Source organism: Calypte anna, chromosome 2, assembly GCF_003957555.1.
Source record: "Calypte anna isolate BGI_N300 chromosome 2, bCalAnn1_v1.p, whole genome shotgun sequence".
NCBI lineage: Eukaryota > Metazoa > Chordata > Aves > Apodiformes > Trochilidae > Calypte > Calypte anna.
Window position 1 is genome coordinate 141,968,194 of NC_044245.1, and position 20,068 is coordinate 141,988,261.

Below are 20,068 nucleotides of genomic sequence, written 5' to 3' on the forward strand. Positions count from 1 at the left end.
TTGGCCACCTAAGCAAACTGCTGTTGACCAACACCCCCAGGTCCTTTTCCACTGTGCAGCTTTCCAGCCACTCTTCCCCAGGCCTGTAATATGGAGTTCTTGTGACCATAGTCTGCCCAGATACTTCTGTAGAGTCTTCCTACCCTCAAGCAGATCAACACTCCCAGCTAACTTGGCATCACCTGCAAACTTACTGAGGATGGTTGCAGAAAAGTAATTTGTGGTCACCAGGGATGTTCCCCAGGGCTCAGTATTGGGACTGGTCTTACTGAATATCTTTATCAATGATCTAGATGAGGGGATGGAGTGCTTCCTCCATATTTTTGCAGACAACACCAAACTGGTTGGGAGTGTTGATCTGCTTGAGGGTAGGAAAGCTCTGCAGAGGAACCTGGACAGGCTGGTTGGATGGCCCAAAGTGAACTGTATGAGGTTCAGTAAGACTAAGTGCCAGGTCCTGCATTTCAGTCACAACAACTCCAGGAAATGTTACAGCTTTGGAGAAGAGTGGCTGGAAACCTGCCCAGTGGAAAAGGACCTGGAAGTGTTGGTCAACACCTGGCTGAATATAAGCGTGCAGTGTGCCCAGGTGGCCAAGAAGGGCCAACAGCATCCTGGCGTCTGCATCAACAGCAGGGGAAGAGAACCTCTGTACTTTGTTCTGGTAAGGCTGCATCTTGAATACTGTGTTCAGTTCTATGCCCCTCACTACATAAAGACACCCAGTTGCTAGAACAAGTCCAGAGAAGAACAACCAAGCTGGTGAAGGCTCCAGAGAATAAGTCCCATGAAGAGAGGCTAACAGAACTGTTTAATTTGGAGAAGGCTGAGGGTTGACCTTATATCTCTCTACAAATACTGGAAAGGTTGTGAGCCTTTTCTCCCAAGTGAATAACTATAGGACTAGAGGAAATGCATGAAGCTGCATCAGGGGAGGTTTAGATTAGATATCAGGAAGAATTTCTTTACTGAAAAGAGTATAGCAGCACTGGAGTGGGCCGCCCAGGGAGGTGGTGGATTCTCCGTCCCTGGAGGTATTCAAAAACCTGGCAGACAGAGCCCTTCAGGCCATGCTCTAGCATGCATGGAGTGGTTGTTTTGTCGTGGGTTTTCTTTCTCCTGGGTGGATAGTTGAACTCAGTCATCTTAGGTATCTTTTCCAACAATGATGATTCTGTATGATTCTATGAAATTTTATGGTGAGTGGTGAGGGATTAAACAAGTTGCCCCAAAAGTTGTGGATGCCCCATCATTGTAAGCAAAGTCAGGTTAGACAAGGCTTTGAAAAATCTTTTGTAGCAAAAGATGTCCCTGTCCATGGCAAAGGCATTTGAATAGATGATCAACTTCCAACTCAAACCATTCTGTGATTACTGGCAAGCAGTGCAACTAGATGCTGCATAGTGCTAAATGCCACCTTAATGATGACTACTAAAAACAGCTTTACAAAACCATCATGCAATCCAAATTCGAGTACAGTCAAAGTATCACTTTTCCAGGAGACATGCAATAACCTAAATACTGTTTGGCCAAAAATAGTCTTCATTAACTACAACCTGAACCATCTCAGAGATGCAAGTTTCTACAGTCAGCAGTAACATGACAGTCTCACTGTAAGATGACCTGAATAAAACACAATCAAATTCCATCCCCAGTATCAAAAGAATTTCAACTTTAACTTTTTTAACTTTTCCATATTTAAACATGGAAACACTTTCTCAGTGATATGCTCAACATGCAAATTTTTGAGTTCTAAAATTGAGGTAAGTAATTAAAAAGTGGAACTCTGATATATCAGGAGCAGAGCATAACAAAAATGTTGAGTTTCATGTAATCATTAGAGGGGTTTGATCTTGTTTTTAAAGAAACACTCAGTAACTTTAAACTTAGAAATTATATCAAACTCAAACTTTATAACGTGCTGAAATACAGATTTGTAAAAATGCAAGTAATATCCCATTTCCTCTATTAAAGTAGTCTTTTAATGAAGGAAAACAAAATAATTATCCACTATGCTTATATCAGTTATATTACGTTTAAACATGCTGTTTTTCCAAGAATAAGCTCAGCATAAACTTGTTCTCAAAAACACAAGAAACACATTCACAAAAGTAAATAACCACCTTACTCTGCCTGCATGTCTTCTGAAAGATTAAATTATGCAGTCTAAACAATTTTAAGGAGGACTACTTCTAGCATCAAGTGGAGTCTGAATATCTCTGTGGTCAGAGGTTCCACATTCTTTTTGGGCATCTGTTCATCACACTCATGGTTCAAAACAAAAAACTGCCAAAACAGCAATAACAACACCACCACCACCAATACCAAACATACACAACCCCCAGACCCTTCAAATATGAGAATTTCTGCCTTCTCAGTCTCTTCCCATTACCTACTTGAAGAAAGCAATATGAATTTAAGTGTCTCTCCTAAGGTTGAAGAAATCCAGTTTTCCCTCCCCAAGTGATGCACCTATCCACCTAATCATCTTGGAGATCCTCATTTGGACTTGTGGCAGTATGTAATTTCTTTGATGTACTGATGAGCCTCAAACATGGTAGTTCAGGTGTAGCCTCACAACCACTGAATAAAGGGAATGTACCGATATTTTCTGGCTGCTGGCTTCAATTTTACTAATGCAGCCCAGTATGTGGCTGGCCTTTGTCCCTGCCAACCCACATGCAACTTGCCATCCACCTGAGACCAAGGTCCTTTTCTGGAAAGCTGTCTTCTAGCCAGCCTGTACTGCTGCAGATAGAGGGCTACTTCATCCCTGGTACAGGATTTCACATTTCACTGAACCCCACAAGACTCCTCTTATCAGGCCATTTCTCCAGGTCTCACTGAATGGTGACTGCCTGCCAGCATATCAAGCAACTTGGTATCATCCAAGTGTACTTTTTGAAATCACACACCATCTTATCATCTGGACAACTACAAGACACCTAACAGTACAGGCCCCAAAACTGATCCTGGAGGGATGCCATTTGCAATCTCCTACCAGCTGAACTTTGCTTCACTCATCACCATCCTCCAGGCCTGGCAACTCCATCCAATGTTCACTTATGGGGCTCACCTCCCACCAACCTGGGTAGAAGGCTACCAGAACAGACTATGTCAAAGGCCTTGCAGTCCTACAGACTTCTATTTGCAGAAAGTTATTGCCAGAATCATACCAGATTTTTAGCTCTTAGGCAAGGAAAAAGCAACAAACAACTCCATTGGTATCCTAAATATCTATTTCTGCACCAGAGAGAATTCTGTATTTCTCTTGATAACAAATGAAGCAGTTCTACTATTCTATAAAAAACAGGATTTAAAAAGTGGCTGTTACAAAGAAAAAGCTACACCCTGTCTTAGAGAGAGTAGCATAACTTCAGGCCTGTCATTTCACCAGTAGGTGAAAGAGGTAAGGAGCTCCTGTGTGCCCATGTGCACATCTATGTGTCTAAAGGGCGAAATGGGATCCCAATGGAGTTTTGTTTAATTTTCACAGGAGCATTAAAGGAAAAGTTTTCCATAATCCTCACAAACACACTGCCCACAAAAATTTTATACAAAAGATTTTATAAGATCTTATCTTATACACGCTTATATAAAAACTCAACATTAGCTTGCTGATATTTAAAACCCAACAAGTATAATGCAGATCAATATTGTCTGTTTAGAAATATAATGTAGTTGTTTGCTGTACTTATCAGTAAGAAATGTAATCCCAGATGTACTTTTTCAGAAAAGGAAATTGATGCTCTTACCTCAGGAGTTTTCCTTCACACACACCTATAAACTTCAAGCCTCTCACCCATTATCAATCAAAGCTAAGAGAACAGTCTCTAAGAGAAGTACCAGGACACATGCGATCAACTCAATTCTCAAGTTTGCTTTGAAATATTAAGATTGCTATTAATATTAAGTTTACTATTAAGTAATCATAATATTAAGTAATATTAAGATTAAGATTACTATTGATTTAGGGCATATTTTAAAAATGCTTATTTTATGTACTGCTAATAATTAGCTTTCTTCACTTCATTCTGCCTAATGACTTTATTGCAAGGTACTACTTCATTCAAAGGAAGTAGTTTTGCTCTTTGTTACCATTCTCCTCTGTAAATTTGTTTCACAGATGATTTTAAACATTGTTTCAAAACACCACATCTTTAGAAATCACAATAGTTAAGAAAATTGTATTTTACTCATAGGAGTAAAAATTATACTGGAAATTAAATCAACTGACCTAGTTCTGTTCTGAATCATTCATCAGCAGTTTTTCAGTGACATAATATTAGACTAAAACCATGGTTTTGTGCATTGCTCCCTCACCTTTCTTCTTTCAATTTTTTTTAATTTTATTTTATTGCTTTTTTACTACAGACAATCCTTCCACAGAACTCCAATCTAAACACTAAAACAACTTTAAGTCATATTACTTTAAGTGTGTCTGTTTTCTAAACCAGGGCCCAAGTTCCCATGGCTACATGGTACACGATCTGTCAGGATTTATCTGAGCAGCATACTGAACAGAGTGCACCAAGAACACTTTCAGAGTTTCTTAACTGACAAGCAAACATGAAGAAGCCTGTTAGAAGTTCAAAACAAGAAAAGGTACTTCTCTTAAACACATATGAGATACCAAAAAAGTAGTCAGTACTTTCAAAAGCTTGCCTAAAAAAATTCAAATTCTTGAAAGGTAAAGGTTAATCATTTGTCATGATTGGGTCTTTGAGCTATCAGTGAGTACTTTTTTGTTTTTCCTTGTATCAATCACACTTAGGTAAAAGGAGATTGCCTGCTTATTCCAACCAAATGTTTCAACTACTATCAAATGAAGGGTAAAATCAATTACATCCTTAATGAGCAAGTACTGTACCATGTAAATGTAAAAGCATCTTCAACTGCATTTTTGTGAAATATGCAACTGTAAATAGAGGATATTGCTGTCAAGTCTCCGTCACATTTTTTGTATTATGTCCATTGTGGTCTCTGTATCTTAGAATGCTCGTGTGCCCATGTTTATGTCTTTGGTGAAATTTACCATTCCATGTAAAAATAGTAATAATAATCCAAATTTTTATTTACTAGGAAAAAACCAAACACAACAAAAATCAAAAAACCCCCAAAACAACACCAACTTATGTCTGGTTCTTTTAGGATGGTCTGCTACCAAAGGTATCTTTGAAAGCTGAAGATTGCTTGTGGGCTATTATGCAAGAACCAGCTCTGAAGTACAAAGGTCTCTATGATGCAAGACTCTTTCCAACTGTCTTAAGTAACAGGTTACAAGGCTAGGAAGAGTTGGGTTTAAGTCTAGTGCTGCTAAAGTCTCATGGATTCCCACCCAATCCCCCATCCCACTCCCCACCTCCAAAATAAATTAAATATAAAGAAGGATTTAAAAAAAAAAAAAAGATGCTATAGCAGTGAATGCTTCAATGGAAATAAATAGATCCTAAAAGTCTTTACAGACCAGGCTAATGAACAAAGTCTGCACAGGCTGCCAACTAAAACAAGAAGTTTATTTAAAGTGAAAGTGCTGGTATTCTCTTGCATGGTTTCACCTGCCTCCCTTGAAAGAATACTTTGTCATAAGAAACACGTGTTGTGATAGAAAAGAGTACGAAATCACTGCAGATGAACTGCCTGTCTAGCATTTTCAGTACTACAGGAGTTTCTACAAAATCATGAGAAGTAACTCAGCCCCTTACACTTGTCCCAGAAGTCCTTCTCCCAGCAGCATAAGAAAAACCCACAGAAATTGAGGCATGAAGGGAAAGTTGCAAATAGGAAATCGAAAGTGATACATATACAACATGCTTACAAAGAAAATTCTAAAGAGGCAAAAAAATCCCCCATACTTCCCCAATTTTACATCTCTAATGATAGGTAAGCATCCATGATACCATGAAGAACATTGGGAAGTCTGCCCCCTTTAAGTTACCTTAGATTGTAACAGCTTTGCACTACTGACAACAAAAATTTTGTTAGGCTGAGCAGGAGACAAAGTCATTCTTTCACTGGTGTAGCTTCCATGCATCTATTACAGGACCAGCTGAGACCAGCAAACCTATAAGCCTGAGCAGATCAGCACAGTTAGAATCCAAATGAGTAACAGTCATGGCAGGAATGGTGGCTTGGGGCGTTTTTATTTAAAAATGAAACAAACAAAACAAGGAAAAAAACTATACCTGCAGCCATATTTCATTACACTCATAAGTTAAACATTTATAAAAAAGGATGTGTATAATGACATCTAATTGTCAGAAAGCATGTTGTGAGTTTTTAACTTCCCACTGAAGAGCAAAAGAAAGAAATAATGTTAAGCATTAAAGATGCTCAAGTGTTATAAAACTATAACAGTAAAACAAGTATCAAACAGCAAAACAGGCATCAAAGCAACTGCAGCTATTCTTCACTGTATCATCAGCTTCCAACTGCCCTTTCTTATCTACCAGCCTGCCTAAATGAAATTTAAACATTTAAGCTTAACCACTGTATCTCAAGACAGAGCTGAAAAACATCTGCTGCTTTAGGAAAAAGACTCAGAACTGCCTGGTCATGGTAACAGAGTCATCCCTTGAGTGCAAAGATGTCCTTTCAGCTGGAGCTGGGACACAGTGGAATGGAAATCAAGTCAGTCTTGTGGTGATCCCACAGATGCACTACTAATTCTCAGAACAGATGTCATCATTCCCTAAAAATTTCAACCAGTTCAGACAGTAATATCAACTCAAGGATTAAAATCAACTCTCCAAAATCCATTTGAGTAACACAAAACACTGAGCTACTGTGGATCTAAAAGCATGTTTGATAAGAACAAATAGGAGGGTATATTTTATGGCATTCTATCAATAATATGTTTTAGGTAATTAACCACCTATCTACATAGGTCAAGATCCATCTCTTCATATGAATGTTATAAAAATATTCTCCCAGTTTCATGAAGAAATGTGAAATTAAAAATGTCTCCTTTCCATGAATGTGGAATGCTGAAAAAAAGAATACAGGAAAAACTGCAGATTTCAAATTCTCTTGAACTTGACCTTGACTACAACCTAATGGTTTTGTTCCCTCCCTTCAGAGTTTTGAGAAAAAAGACAACCAAACAAAATCATTACTTTAGCAATAGAATGAACCTTAAAATTTGTGTTTACTGATAGCCATTGGATAATGCTCATGCTTTAAGAAAATTGATTAAAAAATAATTTTGCACCTCTGTAGGAACTGCTATATAGAATGTCTAAACCTGGCTACAAAGATGATCTGATGTTTTGTTTTCTTTTGTTTTTCTGGTCTGGTGTAACTGAATGACAAACCAAATGCTTTGCCTTTTAAAAAGAAAAAGCTTGCAAACTTTCAAGAATTCCAGTAAGTTTACTACACGAGGTAGCAAGCAGTCTTCCCAGTCAAACAACTGCTACATAGCAGTTTGTACTTATTTTCTCCTTTGATAATATTACAACAGATGTAAATCTGGTGCTGTACTTTTTTTTTAATTATTTTTTCTTTTTCTTTTTTTGGGGGTTGGGGTGGGGTTTGCTTGCAAGTCACTCACAAATACACAGAAGCTCTCCAAATAAACTTTCCAAAGGTTCTGATTCTTGAGGTATGCCTTCACATTTTGTTGGACTTTCCAATTTAAAAAATTACCAAATAGCAATGGTAACTGGAATCAGTAAAAATGCCTGCTCTTATTTTTCATCTGAAACTTGCCCTAAAATTGCATCTAACTGGGTTCAAAGTCTTCTGTGAAAAGAATCTTAGCCATAACAGGATGAGTCACAACTAGGAAGGAGTATGTATCAATCCACAAATTTGAACTAACTACAATTCTGGTAGAGAACAACCAAGTAAAAAAATCAGTAAGTGACTCCATCATCTATTTTAGTGTTTCAGTAAAAACTGTGATTAAGGAACAGTAAAGTCACAATTCTGTAATGCCTTCATGGTATTAGGTAAAGACACAGGCACACCATTAAGTCTATTTCTTTTTTGTCACATTCTTTATGAAAAGGTGGTTCTGAGATAACCACTGACCTGAGCCATGGCAGCAACTACACCAAACAGAGGCTATGAAATGCACCTAAATTTCACTAAATCTGTTTAATTTCCATACTATTTGTGTTCAGAAAATAGTTCTAGCTCACAATCTTTATTTTAAAAAAAAATAGTTTATCCACAAACCAGGTTATAGTCACTAAGGCAGGTGCAGGTTGTGTTATTTAAGTTCACTTTAAAATAGTGATCCAAGGTACTTCAGACTGCAGTCCCATAACATCACAGAGCTTGACACTGCAAAAGCCATGAAAGCTCCAACCCACATGCAACATTAAGTTAAAAACCAAACAGCTGCCATGATAGGAACATCCCTTTTGCCTCAATATAGTGGGCTCAAAAAGGAAGATCAGGAGCAGCCTGAAGAGCTCTTCAGTAATCTAGGATGGATGTACAAGAGCAGCAGTAATAACAGCTACATAGCTGCCACTTCAACCACTTTCAGTCCCCTGCTTCATATGAATCCCAGCCTTAGGTAAGCAGATGTCCAGAAAGCAGCAGCAGCTTTAAAGCAGCAGCAGCAGAATAGCATATGCAAACTACGACTACAACAAAGATACACAAACACTTTAATGAAGCACCTCACCTGCCACATTCTGACTATCTACATTTCTTCACACAAATTACTAAAAAAAAGCCTGCTCTATGTAACAGTAGAGCCTATTTGTATCTTGTTTCCCATCAAATAAGGTTTTATATGTACAGATAATAAAACAATAATACACAGCAAGTCCAGAATCAATATTAACTGCAAGGAGTTTAAATAGAGCACATAAAATGTTATATAAACAAAAGAAATACAAGAAATATGAAGACAAACACTAGAAGGACCCACTATTCTTTATTTCTTCGACTTACTGCCATAAAATCAAACACAAAAACTTTGAAAATATACACAATCCACACAAATGGTGCAGAACACTGTATTTATCTTCTACATTTTGGTTTTCTTTGGATAGGTATTACAACACTCAAACTACATTAATGTATCTCTCAGTCATGAAAGTATTACACTGTAGTCTTACCCTAGAAGCCACCAGTGATGGCAGAGTAAATATTTTTACTTAACTCTATGAATGCTGTAACGCTGTCAGCTGCATGAGTAACTATACTGATGCCTGTACCTATTCCACATAGTTAGGGGGCAGCAATACTGTCAAACACAAACAAAACCAGGCTGACTTCTGAAAAATCTGTAAGACTCCATGGCTTAGTTACATGGGAAAAAAAGCAGTTACAGTTACGGAAAAGTTAAAGAAGTTAATCCAGGTTACATAAGACAAATAGAGCATAACTTAAAACGCAATCTTATAATCACTCTATTACCTGGCCAGTTACTGAAAACAATAGCACTGCTAAATTTTTAACATAGATACCTTTCCTACTAAGCCAACATTAGCTAATTCTAACCCTCTGGAATTGTATTTTTCATACTCAAGACTATCAAGAGAATGCCATGATTAATACTCTCTCCTTGCATACCAAATGCTTTGCTCATACCAACACATTCAGCAAAACTGAAAAGAATCTATTAAATATATCTCCCACATACATGCTGACTCCTGAAGAACTGACAAAGACTCGATGAAGAAAGTGTATAAACCAAACCAGCAAATAATTGCAATCTATGAAACAATAGCAAAAGACTGTTGTGTTTCAGAGCCCTTATGCTAAGTACCTTCAACCACACACAGGGTAGGAGAAACGCTACCCGCTGTCTTGTTTTAAAGTCATTTGGAAGACATTTCCTCCTAACTGCTGACCTTGTCCATAGGAAATCATGCTGAAAGCTCAAATAGGAAGCAGTGGACCAGTATCACATAAAACCTGCTCTTGGAAGTTTACCCATATTCACACTCCTATTTCTCAACAGTGAAGCAGGATGAGCAGTTAAATGATGCTCATAATAAACATTAAAAACAGCACAAAACAACAAAAAAGCAACACTGAGGCTTCAAAGTTGAGATGCTGAGCCTGTATAATCCCTTCTGTTGCATTATTTTACTCCTCTCCTTCCACCACCTATTTTGTTTTCATATAGTTTTCCTCACTCCACATTCATCCTTACCTCATTTCTTAAACGAGGTCTCCCTTGGCAGGTTTCTGCAGCCAGAGTTCTGCGCTGACTTGATCTAATGAGTGGCTGGGGAAAACCTCTGCTAACGCTCCCAAACAAAACTCAGCCTTCATCTTCCCTCTAAAAAGCCCATCATTCACACTTTTTTCTACTGCAACAACCGCCAACATCAGAAACACCAAAAAGTACAACAGTAATGTTAGAGTTCAGGCAACATGCTTTAGCCTTTAAGACGCCAGGGCAGGAAAGCTTTCTGTAACTAGCTAAACACAAGAGCAAAGTCCCACAATTAAAAGACCAGATTACATGCATACCAGTGCCTCTAGCTCCCGTGGATTTTGGGCGGGTGGTACTGCCCCGTCCATGATGCTCTTTCTCAAAGACAAAAAAACAAACAAAAAGCCCAAACCAAGACAAAACAGCTGTAAACAAACAAACAAACAAAAGAAATAAGAATAAAGGGGAGGATGATTTACCTCTTCCAGGAGCGTGACTGTATTTCTGCAGTTCTGCAACCGAGTGGTGAAGCTGGAGGTGGTCGGGGAGTTGTAATCCTCGGTGGTCTCGGCGATGAACTCCGACACGGTGATCTGGTCCGGCATGATCCTAACCCACCGGTGGAGCCCAGAAGGAGCCAAGAACACAGATCCAGAAGAGGGGAAACCAAGTTTTGGGTGAGAAGGTGGGGGGGAAAAAAAAAAAAGGGGAAAAAATAAAAAAAAAAAAAAAAGGCAGAGGGAAGATGTTAACAACCAGCAGAGACCCGCAGCATCAAAGCAGAGGAGGCGCAGAGAGAGGCTGAGACTTCACCCTCCACACCCAGCCTCTCCCCCGGCCGCCCCCTCCTCCTCCCAGGCAGGAGGTGAAGGGGGGAGAGGCCCCGACACGGCCCCTTCGCCCCGCGCCGCTCGGCCCCGCCGGTGGGGAGCGCTCCCTGAGCAGACTGCGGCCCCCCGACGGCTGCGGGGACGGGGCCGCCTCTGAAGAGTCCGGCCCCGCCGCCGGCGCTGAGGGGAGGGCGGCTTGAAGGGAGGGATGACGAGGAGAAGGAGGGAAGGACAGGCGTGAGGGGAGCGGCGCCCGCCAGCCCCCAACCCGCCGGGTTCAGCCCCTTTCCCCACCCGCCGCCGACCCTCCTCACGCCCCTCGCCTTAACCGCCGCTCCAGCCCACCACTAACTTGTGCAGGCTCCGGCTGCGCCCCCCGGCCGGAGGGAAGAAGGGGAAGGGCCGGGGGAGGCGGCGGGGGTTGGCGGGGGGTGGCGGGGGCTCCCGCCGCCGCTGACAGTCACCCGGTGACTGACACGCGCGGCCCAGCGCCCGCCCGCAGCCGTTACGTGGTTGGCGGGGGATGCGCTCTGCGCACGCGCGCCGCCCGCTCCCCTCCCCCGCCCTCCCGCCCCGCCGGCGGCACCGCCCCCTCCCCCGGCCTCCCGCACCCCCCGACTCACGGCCCGGCCCGGCGGGGGGGGTGGGGCCTCCGATTTGTCCTTTTATTATTTAAAAAAAAAAAAAAAAAAAAAAAAAAAAAAAAAAAAAAAAAGGCTTTTGGTGGCTGGGTTCCGGCTGTGTCCATCAAACCCGGCAGCCCTGCGAGTGGCCCGGCGCGGCGGAGACCCGGGAGCCGGTCTGCGGGGTGCCTGTTCCCTCCCTCAGTCCAACGCTGCCGCAGCCCAAGCCCTTTCTTTCCCTCCAAGCTCTTTTGCCACGGTGTAAAGCGTGAGGATACCTCCGCTGATGGAGTCATCACTTCCAGCAACGTGATTAGAAATATTTTTACCCCCTTTTACACTTGGGTCGTTTTTCAGGCGCTCTGCTGTGTCTCGGTGACACCCTTGAAGCCGCTGTTCCCAACCCCTGTCAGTAATTCGGTTCCTGAGCCTTCTCGAAGAGTTCAGGAAAGGGATGTGGGGGGAGCACGGGGCTGCCCCACTCCCCACCCACAGCACCCTGAGACCCTCATCCCGCCCCTCGGAGCCTCCTTTGTGCTGCATCCTCTCACAACTTGTGTTTCTGACAAGCTAAAATTCCCTTTATCCCTTACTGCATCATGGAACTCGGAACTGACAGAACTAATGAGGAGGGATTCGTTTTTGTTGTGTTTTTGTTTTTGGTTTTTTCAAGGTTAGGTTTTGGGGCCCATATGTGCCTTTCTAAAGAAGGCTGGGTCTCAGGGGGCTCGAGTAATTACAGTCATCTGCTGTTTCAGTCTGATTTATTTAGTTAGACTGTGTTTTCCTTTATATTTGGGATTCTCGCCACAGAAGCTGGGAAATTCAGGAATAGTAAATATTCTCAAATTTAAACAACTGAAAGTGAACACTTTATGGTTGTATCCATTTCAAAGGCTTTAGCGTTCTGTGTACAAGGTCCTACCCCCGTGCAACAATATACTAGGCTTTTCCATGATTTTGTGTGTAATTCTAATAGAATACCTGTATAGCTAAAAAAAAAAATCAACAAAAAAAAATATCAACAAAAGGCTGCAATGCCTGAGTAAGCATAAAAAGGAGATACCTGATTTCTGTCTACCCATTAAAAATTATTTGCATGTAGTTCTGCCAGCAAAAATATGACCAATTCTCCTGAGAAACGGTCCTGCCTGAACATGTTTCTTTCATTTCCTTGCCTTGGCAGAAGCCCTCTGTATGGCTGGGTGATTGCTGCTGCTGCTTCACGTGATCCAGCTTTCCGGCACAAAGCTTCAGACTCCTACAGATGAGTTAAACGTCATAAGACTCTGAAAGGTAGAGTAGGCAAGATGAGGAGGAAGAGGAGGAGGAGGAGGAAGCTAAGAAAAGAACCGTGTGGGAGTTACACTGAAAAATGGATTTGGGGAAAAAAAAAAATAGAAAATTGAAGCACTGAAGAAGTGACTGAAGGAGTAGGAAGAAAATCAGCTGAGGATTGTGTTCGTAAGAGCAAGTGGAGGAGGAAGAGAGATCAAGAGGATAAAAATGGTGGTGATATCCAAAGCAGTAAGGAAAGGAGAGTGAAGAAGTGTCTGGGGGGTTGGACCTGGGAAGAGCTGATAGTAGCATCAAAAAAAGCTGTTTCAGTGTGCCTTGCCTGCATGGAAACAGGATGGGTGAGGGGCTGGGATATGGCCCAGGGGCCAAACAGGGTCTCTGTGTTCATCCCCTGTAATTTCCTGCAGAACATCTATCATGGGCTGTCACTCAGCTGCTCTGAGCCAGACCTATGGTCTGTGGGTCAGTGACGGTGTTCACATTAGGAGACCTGATCCCTCTCTAGCAGATTTCAAGTGAGGATAAATCTGTTACACTGATGAGTAAACTGGTTTAATTGAGTACTCTAACTATTGAAGTTGAATTGTTCCTTTTCAGGCTGAGGTTATTGAGCTTGAGCACTAGTCTTTGGTTTGCAAAATAACTACATCTGCTATCCTAAACAATTCCTACCCCAAAGAGCTACAGACATAATTTCTTTAATACTATTTAGAGAAAACTTAAACCACAGAGCTGAAGAGAATGTTCAACAAAGAAAGGGAGAAGGCAGGCCAGGGAAACTGGAGCCATGAGAGTGACAAAAATGAAGGCACAGCAGAGGGAAACAGTAGCTGAGCTTCTGTATTTCCTCATCAGGAAAAAAATTATCTTTTAAAATAAAATCTTAAGTAGATGTATATAAAAGAATTAATACAGGCGAGTACTGGGAAGTAAAGAGAACATCACTAAAGATTAAAGAAGAGGCCTAAAAATTAAAAAAGGAGGATCAATAGCTACCAATCATAATTGCCTGCTAATCTGTTTTTTCTGACATTTTTCAGATTTTTAACTTTTAAAATGGTGCTCCATTTTGCAGCTCTGAAGTAGCATTTCCTCTTTCCCCACACCAATGCTAGCACAAAAAACAGCCCTGCGGACATGACCTCTTTAGGCTTGGATTATCTTCACTTAAACTAACTGGAAGCAAGATTAGTTAATTAATTCAATGTTAATAAAAAAATAAATGATATAACTTGCCTGTAAAAATGTGCTTACATTTAAACTAGTCAAATTATGTAACTGTTTCAGATAGTCTTTAGCGGATTTTAGATTTAACCATATTTCCTGTTTTGAATCTGATCAGTGTCTGAGATTCGCTTCTAAACTTGTAAGATGCATCTCTCTAAATTGTCACTGACTGAAATCACTGTTTCACTTCACAAATGTCAGAGAATGATCAGAGTGTGAAAGTTATATTTCATAGCGTCTGCTCTAACGCTATCTCAGACTGTGCTGGATCCTGTGGGAGGCTGCACCACAGTCAAGGCTTGCTAGTGGAAGTTCTTATCTCAGTCCTCTTGGTATTCTGATGTGAAATGCGTCTCGTGTCCATCCTGGGACAAACTAGCTCTGGTGAGGAGTGTTCAGGCAGCCCTGGAAAGCACACTCCTTGCTGGTGACACCCTGCAGTAAAGCAGTTGTGCTGTCTTGCCATCCCTCCCACTAATTCAGTCTACAAATCCATTTGGTTCCCTGGCCTTTTTTACTGTGATTGCCAGTTAACAGAAGAGTTAATTACGGCGAGCTAATATTACTTGCAGTATTGGTAATAGTCACCATGCTTAGGGAGAGGCTAGGGAACACGGCAACAACAGCACAAACTGCTGACACAGGTGTTTTGCAATAAGCTGAATAGCAACTATGGTATTTTTCATTTTATAGTACTCTATTCATCTTATATTTAGATCAATATCAGCAGTTCATTCACAAGAGCCAAGCAGTAGTCATCAGGGGATGATGACTGTTGTCACTGTGAACTTTCAAACATCACAGATGCGTGGCAGAGGTGAAGAGCCACATTGCTCTTGCATAGCTCTTCTCCATGTTGTCAATGCAATTGACTGCTTAAACCACGCAGTGGTGAGATAGAGAAGAGCAAGGTTATCTTTCCACTATACAAAAGTGGCAGATACAGGAAGCTGTGGCTCCGCTGACCAAAAGCAGGGCTGTGTTTTTGGCTGTCTAGCTTTAGGCATGCAAAGTCAGCTCTTCAGGCTATCAGCGCTGCAGCTGTGCTGAAGCCAGTGGTGGTTCTCCCATGGGACATGGTTATGCTGATGGCAGTCCTCCAGCAATCCTCCCATGGGATACAATTATTCTTGGAGCAGCCTCAGGACCACCCCGAGGCCACACTTGCCTGCTGCATAGATAGGGAGCTCACAAATACAATCTCAGGTGTAGTTCCTTCTTGGTTTTTGGAAGCAAGCTTGACCCAGGTCCCTGGCTGTGCACCAAATATGCTGTCAAGCATGCTCAGACAAGCTGCCTCCAGGGCCATTTGCAATCTGTCAGTGTGGTGGTGAAGTGAGTTGTTAACTGAAGAAGGAAACCACTGTGTACATGGCTACTGTGCAGATGACTCTACTGGATTATTACAGACATAATCATGCCAGGATCTCACATGTTTTTTTCTTCTATGAAAAGATGATGGCACTTCGCTAATAAGGGCTTACACCTGCGCTCATTTCTTTATTTTCAGTGTTGCCATCTTGGCTATTATTGCTGATAAAAGTGGTAAGAGCAGACATTACTGTTTAATTAAAACATCAAATCATTGAAATGCACCTGCTTTTGTTAGTAAACTGTACAGTTGTTGTTTTTGTGCTCCTTAGTATCTCCACAAACATGGAGTGTATCTACCAGCTCTGCAGCAAATAGCAACGTAATTGCTGGCATGCTAAAACTCATTGGGAAAATATCCTCAGGCTATGCTGCTCTACTGTACAGCTATTCTGAATAAATTTGTGGTTTGTTGTTACATTCATCCAGTTCAGCTAAACACAGCAGTCAGCATTACTTTCCATCCTCCTTCCTATCCTAACTCATTGTATGGGATTACTGTACACCATAAGGTAGCCATGGAATTTGATACCCCATAAAGTTGATCTGAGATTCCCTGAGAAAATGTCTGTTAAGGTAAATTGTTGTTAATGCTTCTTTATAATTTCATTTTCAGATAACTTATGACAGAATTAATGGGAAGTACATATTTAGATCTATGGCCATAAGTACTAAAGTACTAGAATATCCACAGATATTTATGAACATCAGCTAATCTTATTTGAGTTGAATGTTTGGCTTAGAAGACAAAAGGACCTTCAAATTAAAAAGAATCTCAGCAGGGTGAGTTTGGGAATCATAGAATTACTAGGATTTGAAGGGACCTTAAAGATCATCTAATTCCAACTCCCCTCCATGGGCAGGGACACCTCCCACCAGACCAGGTTGCTCAAGGCCCCATCCACCCTGGCCTTGAACACTTCCAGGGAGAGGGCAGCCACAACTTCCTTGGGCAACCTGTGCCAGCATCTCACCACCTTCAAATTAAAGAATTTCTTCATCATGTCTAACTAAATCTCCCCTCTTCAAGTTAGAAACCATTTCCTCTTGTCCTCTCACTACACATCCATGTAAAAAGCCCAACCCCAGCTTTCTTGTAGGTCCATTTCAGATATTGGCAGGTTGCTATAAGGTCACCTCAGAGCTTCCTCTTCTCCAGGGTGAACAACCCCAACTTCCTCAGCCTGGATTCATAGGGGATGTTCTCCAGCCCTCTGATCATTTTAGTGGCTCTCCTCTGGACACATTCCAGCAGTTCTGTGTCCCTCATACGTTGGGGACTCCAGAACTGGACACAGTACTCCAGGTGAAGTATCACAAGAGCAGAGTGGAGGGGGAGATTCACCTCCCTCCACTGGCTGTCTGTGCTTCTGTTGATGCAGCCCAGGACCCAGTTGGCTTTTTGGGCTGCAAGCACACATTGATGACTTATGTTGAGCTTCTGGTCCACCCCCTGTCCACTTCCCCCAAGTCCTTCTCCTCAGAGCTGTCTGCAATTCTTTTGCCTCTCAACCTGTATTTGTGCATGGGATTGCCTTGACTCAGGTGCATGATCTGGAAGCATCTCATGTGCTAAAACCCAATAAACCTTTTGTGTTAATTGAACTCCCATAGTTTCATTAGAAAAACAAAACCACCCTGCTGATGTACCAACACGTAACATCAGTACTTTGTACTTCAGCAGGAAATGTTTAGTCAGGAGGAGTTTCACCTCCAGGAGCAGTGTCCTCTCAAAGGACAGTCCTGTCAGCTGACTGAGCCCAGTATGAGATGTAGCAGTGACATATTTTAACCTGCAGCATGTTTACACTTTCAATATCACATAAATGTGTGATGTACTCACAGGAAAAAGTAAAGTCTATTTTAAACATTGAAGCCTACATCTCACATTCTGATTGGTGCTAATTTGCTTGAGGGGAACTTACATGGTAAACAGCAAAGTGTTTCTGCTTCAGAAAGAAGGCTGTTGATTTGACATTTGCAAACAAATCCTTGATCTGATTTGTTATTGGGACAGAATAGTTAGGTAACTTTCCAGTCACAGAAACATGTTCTTATTTAAATCACGTTGCTATACATGCAGAAAACCAAAATCTGTGCTGATTGCAATTCTGTATTTTTAAGCAACAGTATCTACCAAGATGGCTTATGAACTACATGAGCTGCATCAACAATTTGTTTTGCTGCTCTGTTTTGAATACAAGGATCAGCTGATTTTAATTTTAATACTGGCATCTCTGAGCATTTGTCTTCATTTGGCATTTAAAATTAGATAAGAAAACATAAGCAACTGTCTCAGAAACTACAGAATTAGTTTTAAAGTCTTTTAGTACTAACAGTAGTGGCTTAAACAAAAGGTTCTTTTTTCATTCTTTCAATATTAATATGATAGGACAAAGAAAACCCATTGTGTTCTCATTATAAATGACATTTTGTTAACACTGAGATCTATAGTTTTAACACTATACGTACCAAATAAAAAAGATTAAATCAAAACACCCAAAACATTTCATTGAATTATATAGTTTGCATCTTTTTTACTCAAATGCCCTGTGCAAGCAGCTTGACTGAACTGTAAGCTTACTTTGGTAAGCTCAAATAGCCAACTCAAAGGACAGCTGAAAATAACAGCACTGAAAATGAAGAACAGCACTGAGTTACACAAGATTAAGCTGACTAATCTGCTGATTCAGTTTTGCCGTTGTTTTTTGGTTTTGTCATGCAAGATCAAGAGTCATGCAGACAAGCACAGAATGGCATTCCAGGCTCACAGTAGCAACAACAAGCAAAGGGCTGTTCCCCTGCAACCTCTGCATCCTCCAAAGAGAAAAACAGCAAAATGCTCACCAGCAGTAAGAGGCTGCAGGCCAAGACAGGGAAGGAATGGGTTTTTGTTTGTTGCAGGTGTGCTAAATATGGTACTTTTGTTGCATGGAGGTGTTTTTGTTGGAGATGCTCATTTAAGAAACTCGACTTCAGTTCATGGGAAGCATAATACTGCATGTGTTGGGAAAGATCAGGTTCAAATACAGCTCTGAAAATATCTACAGAATATAAAAAACTCAGCAGTATATTCTTCTGTAAGGACCATATTTTGGTCAGACTGAAGATAACATGCTTATGAATGCTGATGGGTAAGAAAACTGCCAGTGGAGCCTCTGTCAAATTTAACCCTTGTCCAGGGTGAAGGTTGGAGCCTGATAATTACTCCGTGTGAGTGGTACAAGGACTGCTGGCCCCACAGGAGCTGCTCTCCCAGCAATATTCACCATAGCCAGGTCAGGGAGGGTGAGGACCAGCATGGGAAAAACGTGTGTGTTATCCTTGTGTTCTTGTCCCTGAGCAAATCCTTGGAGGTTTGCTTGGAAGGCCAGGGCAGCCACATTAGCATGAGAGCAGGACATGCCAGTGGGATAGCAAAGCACAACATAAAGGACAATATATCACAGAGAACAGAGAGGGGTACTTAGATGGATGCAAGAGAAGTAAGAGTCTTTAAGAGTCTTTCCAAAGCAGGAATCATAGTAGCTGAATGCACTCTTTTTTTTCTTTTTTTTTTTCTTTTTTTCTTTTTTTTTTTTAATTGAAAAATAGCAATGACTAAAATCAGGAAGCAATACTGCAGAAATGAACATGTTGCAGGGCAGCTGGCATAGCAGGCTCTCCAGTATAAAAAGAGAATGAAATAAAGCCTCAACCCGTACTGCAAACATTTCAATATTTGGAAATGATATGGCTGTGTCATTATCCAGCACATCTCTGGTTCTACTTAAGCTGCTAAATGTATGCTGATGAAAGTGTGAGTCTTGCCTGCAGTGAAACTGGAGGTTCAGGCCAAAATGAACCTTGGAAGCACTTTGAGAATGAAATAAAGGCTCTGTAGACATGGGATCATGGCTTGAGCTGTCACTCATGGCTGTTGCATGGCATTTTATCTCTGTGTGCATTGTTTATCTGTGGAATACAGACAATTACATATATTTTCTCGGTGAAAGCACACTGGGCATTTCCAGCTAAGTTGTGCTAGATCAGAACTAAGTATTTTTATCATACATTTACTGCATGAACTTCAAAAAATAGCTGAAAGATGAGAAGGGGTCTAAGGCCAAACAATTTTATCAACAGTATTGAATAAACAAAACTGACTTGGAAGGTAAATGAAAGGTTGCTTTCTGCTAGTTTTTCATGATGAAAAAATGTAAAGCAGAGAGATCTAGTTTTGTGAGGATTTTTTCCCCTCTGTATTCTGAATTTATTAGCATTAAGGCAGTATTTAGTGGAAGAAGAGGGACTGAAATCCCATCATGCTAAACAGATACACAAAAGCCATTTATGGCTTTACACGAACTTTCCTAAGACACAGTTTGCACACGTGCAAGGGTATGGGTCTGCTGAGTTGAAGTTCAAAAGCTGGCTTAAAGTGTTGACTGAACATACTTCATTTCTTAATTTCCTTAATAGCATCTCATTAGGGAAATGCTGGAAATAAATCTGCAGATGTTGGATCTTATAAAAAAAGGCCTTTGCAACCACTGAAATTACAGCACATCTGCATTTCCCTTATATAAGCCTCTGTTTTCAAGGGTGCATCA

At 41.1% G+C, this 20,068-nt stretch overlaps 1 protein-coding gene across 1 annotated transcript in view; it reads right to left on the reverse strand.

Moving 5' to 3' along the window:
- Positions 1 to 20,068, reverse strand: part of ASAP1 (ArfGAP with SH3 domain, ankyrin repeat and PH domain 1) — a 141,135-nt gene that overhangs the window by 100,505 nt on the left and 20,562 nt on the right. The window contains 1 exon segment of the mRNA XM_030445593.1: positions 10,606 to 10,735. Coding sequence (XP_030301453.1) covers positions 10,606 to 10,735 — 130 coding nt within the window.